General features: G+C 42.1%; 1 protein-coding gene across 1 annotated transcript in view; it reads left to right on the top strand.

The window, feature by feature from the left end:
• The window catches only part of map2 (microtubule-associated protein 2), a 75,809-nt gene extending 68,559 nt beyond the window's left edge, over positions 1 to 7,250 (top strand). Inside the window, exons 18-20 of the mRNA XM_020607690.1 lie at positions 2,654 to 2,735; positions 5,103 to 5,215; positions 6,010 to 7,250. Coding sequence (XP_020463346.1) covers positions 2,654 to 2,735; positions 5,103 to 5,215; positions 6,010 to 6,231 — 417 coding nt within the window. The 3' untranslated portion in view covers positions 6,232 to 7,250. The remainder of the gene's footprint in view (positions 1 to 2,653; positions 2,736 to 5,102; positions 5,216 to 6,009) is intronic.
• The last annotated feature ends 6 nt before the right edge of the window (positions 7,251 to 7,256 follow it).

Below are 7,256 nucleotides of genomic sequence, written 5' to 3'. Positions count from 1 at the left end.
CTGTAGGGAACTATTCATCATATCTGCACATATATTTTATCATCCTCAGACCTTAAGCTAAGGGTCTCGAGTTTAAACTGCTTTCAATTTGCATTTACATATATTTTGTGTCTGAACAGAGCAAATGCGAAAACCATAAAGAGATTCTGACACTTAATTCAAGTAAGTTCTCGAGGAGCGTGAAGTCAAGATGTCCTGAATCTGCATTATGCACTCAACACTGTAAAATGTAAAAACAAATTCATTGCAGCAGTATCTTGAAACTTCATGTCACTCTGCACCAAAGCCTGAGCTGAAAGGAACACTAACTAGCTTTGGCTCTAATGTATTTTTGCAGAGAATTCAGTGTATCAGTGGCTGATATGCTGATTCATAGAACTGAGCACTTAGTAAAGAGGCTCCTCTGAGGAATCGCCAGATGTACTCTAACGCATTTTGCTCAAGCTGTTTCCATTCAGTAATGTTTGTCCGGAGCAACATGGGAACCACTGTGTCAAATATTAGTGTCTGCAATCCCAAGCAATCTCTAGGACAGAATATTTAAACAGTGGGAGGTTGTAGGCTGTGCAAGAGATGTTTAAGATGAAGTGCAATGCAGGAAAGCCCAAACCTTTTCCCACCTCATTCCTCACCTCCGCTCCTGCAGGTTTTCATCCCCAATGTTAAGCTGGACTTTAGCCATGTTCAGTCTAGGTGTGGGTCCTTGGACAGGCGGGGCTACTCAGCAGGAGGTGGAAATGTGAGTCTTGTGCCAAAAGTCCGTTGTTATGTTCATGTCAGTGTTATTCCTGTCTTTTGTTGTTGTGGGGTTTTTTTTTCTCAGTGTTACCTTTCCCCACCTTGCGTTACAGTTTTCTAGTTTACTGATAAGTCACTCACTCATAAGGGCAGCGGTGCTGGTACTCTTTACCGGACTGCTCGTCAACATGCCATTCCCAGTAGTGGTTTGTGTCCTATGAGGAATTTTGCTACAAAAGGCAGAATGTCTCCTCCTGCAGAGGATATTTTATTTATCTGTGTAGACCCAGATAAGGAGGTTTCTCATCCAAATGCTTCATCAGTTCTCTTTTGAATCAGTCATATACAAACGTTGGATATCATATTACACCACAAATGACTATTGCAGATCTAGTTACCTGGTAAATGGTCTTATACTTGTAGATACTTCAGTGTCTTACTCAAGGACACTTCCACATGTTGATTGGACAACCTGGGAATCGAACTGCTAATCTTCCAGTTAGAAGACAACCCACTCTACCTCCTGAGCCAGATACATAGTTTTATACATCTAAAATTAAGTTTCTGACAAATAAAGTAATCCTGACGTTGTCAGAATCCTAATATGGCAGTGGATAGTTCAAATCTTGAGGCTCACCTTATCTTGGTGGGCATGCACAGCATCATGGGTATGACAGGAGATGATGAATCCCATTTCTCCAAGCCTCTAAGTTGCCTGTTATTAGAACTGATAAGGTGCAACGTTACCAAGTGCAGCTAAAGAAAATTATATTCTTTTATAATATAGGCCTATGTTTGTTGTTAAATATGCACTTGACATACCTGGTTAGACCTCTCTCTTCCTGTTAGTGTGCAATAACAAAACTAGTACCAGATAGTTTTTAATCAATCATACAAAAACAACAGCTTATTAAATACATTCTCTATAAATATATGAATGTAACCATGACATGGATGGATATGATTGTTTGAGAGGCAAGCCAAACTGCAGCCTGATGTTCACCCTCGCTGACACAAACCACATCTCATCTCTGTCTTTAAACTCATGCTCTATATCTTTGTTAGTGTTATGCATGCGTAAGAGACTCCTAGTAGATGAACAGGTGCATTCTGAACTTTGTGCTCATGGTGTTGTGGTTTATAATGTGGCTGATGATCTTCATTGTTCACCATAGTCTCACTTTCGTGGTTTCCCCCTTCTCAGGTTGTGTAAGAGAGGAGAAGATAAAGAACATCAAATCACTGGTTATAAAAAGATGAACTAAATCAGTGACTTGGCAAAGTGATTGTGTGACCCAGTGATTCATCTCAGAATGTGGTGGACCTCTTCTTGTTCACTGTGCTGTGTCTAAAGCTTTATATAGCTCCACTCTGTTTGCTGTCTCATTGGTTCACTCCTTACATATCTCTCTGTGATTCCCTCCAGCTCTCCAGGGTGTGTCACATAGGTGCATATCCCTGACTCCTCTCTGCCTGTGGCCACTTTCAGCTGTGCTTTCTTTTTTACTCGCACTGAATTGTCACTGTTATGGTATATGGTGCTGTATATTTGGCCGGTTTTCTGAACAGTGCCAAACCAGTTCTAGCTCAAAACACAGTTACAGCTCTGACATAGCTTGCATTCAGTCTTGGTTCAGTTGGTTTAACAGACACCACAGAGCACAGCAACTGTTTATTACTAACTGGTATTCTGCTCTTCTGCTTTCTTGCTTGTGATTTCTATTAATGGCATGCAATTAGATGTAGTGGAATGTAGATAGGTGCAGCCTTACATCCTCAGTTTGATGTCTTTCATTGTCTTTAAATGGCAGCTACATTTGATTATGGATCAGGTGTGCTGTGCTCTTCTTTTCTGGCAGCCTCATTGTTAACGGTGAGTTCTGACCTGGTCTTTTCCTGACTTTGCTTCTTTCAGGTGCAGATACAGAACAAGAAGATCAACTTGAGTCATGTGACTTCCAAGTGCGGCTCACTGGACAACATCCATCATCGGCCAGGTAACCTTCTACCTGCACTCGATCAGGGGAAACTGAGGGGCAACACTGCAGGTTCCAGAAGTGTGCTTGTGCCTGGAAGGTCACCAGTGTTAAGTCCTAACCTTGCACTATGCATTTATGTGGGGAATGTCAAGCACTGTTCAGCACTGCTTAAATGTACTCAAGCGAATTTCTTCTCTTTTATAAGCTGTTATGTTCAGACTGTGGTTATAGTGGGCAGCTACTATCGCAGCATACAATGAGCTGGGCTGGTCTGCTGTGAATGCTTGGTAAGAAGCACATTAGGATGGTCCACAGCCAGAGGCTTGCAAGTAGTATGAAGGGCACTTAAATGAACTGTGACTCGCAAGGGAACAGGACATTGCAGCTTGGTAACCAATCACATTTGACATCTGTCTGGTAGCATAACATTAGATGCTACTCAAGCACCCAGTTTACACCTAGCATTAGCATGTGGGTATCATATCTAGGTAAAAAAAGAAATTGTTAGTGCAAGGTAAATTTCAGGCAGAATAGAATGCTTATTGTAAAATGGAAAGCCTCGTGGATCAGACGTCATTATCTAGATACAGATGACATTTTAATACCAGGTGTAAATAGGACCAAGAAATCCCACAGATTAGGTCTCTAAGACTTGTTTATGAGGATATGTCAGACACAACTAAGCCATGAAATTGTATGAACTGTGGCTAAGTGTGCTCTTAATCTGTCTAAATACTAAAAGCATTTTGCAGTTTAAAATGAGCTCCTGAAATAAAAGTCCAATCACTGAAGCTCCATCACTGATTTGGACCATGACCAGCAGAAAAAGCAATAAATTGCATTTGGATTGACAGCTCAGTGATTCTATACACAAGCGGCTGAATGTGGGAGGTGTTGTGGTTCCTAGCAGCGTCTGTGTGCCTCCATCCTGTGTGTGTGAATTTGGAGCGGGACGTTGATGAACAGGACTGGGTAAAACCTGGAGAGAGTTATATGTCCATTTACTATTGTTCATTCAAATCACTGACTACGAAAGGATCACACACGTTGTCGATGACTTGTTTCAGCTCTCAGATGTTCATTAAGAAAGGAAGGTCTGAGAACAGTGTTTTCTCAGTCAGAGTTTATGATTCATTGTGCCTAATACTTTCTGAATTGTAAGAACTTTGTAGTACCAAACATTAACAGTGTTGCTGCCCAGTACCGCTCACAGCCAAAGGAAGCATGCTTGTTCTGGGTGGGTATAACTGTGGTCAGGGGTTAAAAGTAGGCCAAAAAAAGATACAGCCCACAGTCGGTTCAGATGATTTCTCTTGAAAATAGAAACAGTGCTGTTGGGAAGTGGCTTTTGAGTTTTTTTAAGCTTCTATTGTGTTGGGCTTATGGTAAGGCAGCATCACAATAGTTAGCTCAAAGTTCAGTGCACACACATTAAAATGAACTAGTTCATGCAGGGGCGCTGCTAGCAGTTTTGGGCCCTATGAAAAAATTTGAAGTTGGGCCCTCTACCCACAGACTGTGGGCCCCCAAAGTTTGTGGGCCCTTAGAATCGTCCTAACTCCCCCCCCCAACGGCGCCCGTGAGTTCATGTTCAGTGTGTTTGTTTTAAGTCTTGTGCAGCCCGAGTGGGTGGTGTGCTGCTCCGTGTTAACAGGATACAATGATGCTGACATGGGGATGTGATGTTCTAGCAAAGCACAAAACAAGTGATCTAAAACTCTAGAGCAGAAACTTGGAGAGGGAGTTTAGTTTCAGCACTCTGGTGTTACAGTCATTCTCCATAGTGAACCACACCTTTGTCGTTTACGTTCATCGCCCTGTACGTTAACAAAACTCAATTTCATGTTACTTAGCTGCAACCTGATCCGTTCAGTTCATCATTCATAGGCTTTGAAACCAACAACTAGATAATCAGAAGATATACGATGTTTTTTTTTTATATTGGTGAGCTATCCATTTAAGTCATTATTGCTAGATGCAGTAAAATTACTGTTGACCAAAAATACATGCAGACCTACTGTATAGTTAACAGGTACAGTATACATTAAGAACTGAAGGACGGTTGGTGCATCTCAGACAGGTCTTCAGTGTGAAGCATTACAGAGGTTGTGGTGACTGCTTCAGGTCCTACAGCTCCATCTGCTGGCCCCTTTGTGTCCGTGTCATCATTTTATAACATTTATTCATCGAGGGCTCACTGAACACACATACAGCATTACACATTCTCTTTCCCCATGAAATCTCTGTCAACAGACCAGGATTTTGTATAATCAAACTTTCCAACCACTCTGCTTTCACCAGTCAGCTGCTATGTGAATCAGAGTAGATCATCTCATGTCTCATTTCTGTGTGTACAGTTTTTACAGTCACTCTACTTCTTCCCAGGGGGCGGTAACGTGCGTATAGAGAGTGTGAAGTTGGACTTCAAAGACAAAGCCCAAGCCAAGGTGGGTTCCCTGGATAATGCGCACCACATTCCTGGTGGAAGCAACATCACGGTGAGTGTCGGCTGCATGCTTCCAATCCCTGACTGAAAGGAAGGCAGTCTGCACAGTAATTAGCATCTTCTATACAAGAAATGGTTTGCAGACTTTCCATTTGCCTTAATTTGTCAGTTTACCTTTAAAGTGAAAAAAGCAAACAGAAAAATAGCACATCTTTGAATATTCATATAATGTCTTCAAAGCCATGTCGTCTAGCCATAGTTTAACTTAGACTAAAATACTGTATGTAATGTGTAAATCTAAGGCTAGCCAGCTAGCCAGTCTATTTACCTGTGAGGGTACAGGTGTGGTGTTCCTATCAAGTACTCAGTTATGTTCTGATGTGCTCTGACACAGGACTAAGAGCTGCAGCCTTTCAGTAGTCCATCCATCCATCATCTATACCAGTTATCCTGTAGAGGGTGGGGGGGGGCAGGAGCCAATCCCAGCCAGTGCTGGGTGAGAGGCAGGGCACACCCTGGACCTATCACAGGGCTGACAAATAGACACATTCACAACTATGGCCAATTTAGAGTCACCATCCAGCCTAACCTGCATGTCTTTGGACTGTGGAAGGAATCCAGAACACCTGGAGAAAACTCACACAGGCACAGGGAGAACATGCAAAGTCCATATAGAAAGGCCCCGGGGGCCATAGGGTTCAAACCCAGTGAGGCAGCAACCAATGCACCACCGTGTCACCTCCTTAAGTAAAGTCTCGAAAACAGATCTTTATTGGACACGATATGAAAATGATGTGTTTCTTTCTCCTCACCCTCTTCTCCCATCACACCACCTGTATTTGATAGATTGAGAGCCATAGGCTGACATTTCGCGACCACGCCAAGGCCCGAGTGGACCACGGAGCTGACATCGTTATCCAGTCACCAGGCCTGTCCGGCTCTGTGTCTCCCCACCAACATCGGGGCAGCCACCTCTCCTCCTCCGGCAGTCTCAACATTATGGATTCACCGCAATTAGCAACCCTGGCTGAGGATGTCACTGCCGCTCTGGCTAAACAGGGTTTGTAAACACTGGATCTATGATTTGTCCTCTGCACCCCACATATCCTCTTCCCTGCCCCCCCACCCCTAAACTTTTCTGCTCACTCCTGGCACCCTGAGGCCAACCTCAGCAAAACCACAATCTCTGAACATCTCCACTCTCAACTTCAAGTAGAGACACAAGCTAATGTACTTTGATCCTATTTATTTCCTGTCTATTTTAAACCCAGATGTGTGTTATTTCTGATTCATTTTGTTGGCCTCTCTCTCTCTTTGAATGATGGTGCATAGAAAATAATTCAGTCTGAGCACAGGTCCCAGATAAAATTAACTACGTAACAACCAAGAATTGGCTTGACTCACCCTTGATCAGTGTTTAGAGGAAGCTGCCGTCTTTTTTTCTACATTAAATAAGAAGTAATATGGCCAGCACACCATGCAGCACGTGTTGTTCTTGCTCAGTAAATATGCATGGATGCCAAACCCCCCTAACAAACCAAGCATCTTTATTGCAAGTCACTCTTATCATCCAATATATTATATATTAAACAAATATATATATATATGAACATGTATAAAAATACAGGTTCTTTAACAACTCCATGTCCTTAAAACATTTTAAAAGGAAGTTACAATATGGCTATAAAATATATCTGTAAAATTGCATTATTGCAGGAACTAGGTCATGTAGACAAGCATGTCTTGATCCAAATTTAAAAGAGGCTATTTTGTAATTTAAAAAAATGATTTTAGTAACTTATTTCCTCATTTATTGGATAACGATTAAATAAGTTCATGTTTTGTAGTTATTAGTTGTTTACAGTGTTATGCTTGGTGACAGTGTCAGACAGCTGGTTTGGTCCTGTTGAAGAGAATCCTACACTTGTACTTTTGCAGTAGTTCAAACACTGGAGTTTATCCTACAAACATCCACCTGAAAAAGGAGACAGCTACAGTTGTATTGTCTTTACAGCTGCAGAATGAACAGTACAGACGTGTCTCTGCTGACACAGGCTGATGTTGCAGTCCTCACAGCTGTCTGTTGTCTGAAC

The sequence above is a fragment of the Monopterus albus genome, unplaced genomic scaffold (genome assembly GCF_001952655.1).
Source record: "Monopterus albus unplaced genomic scaffold, M_albus_1.0 scaffold88.1, whole genome shotgun sequence".
Taxonomy (NCBI): domain Eukaryota; kingdom Metazoa; phylum Chordata; class Actinopteri; order Synbranchiformes; family Synbranchidae; genus Monopterus; species Monopterus albus.
This window is presented reverse-complemented; position numbering and strand designations above follow the sequence as displayed.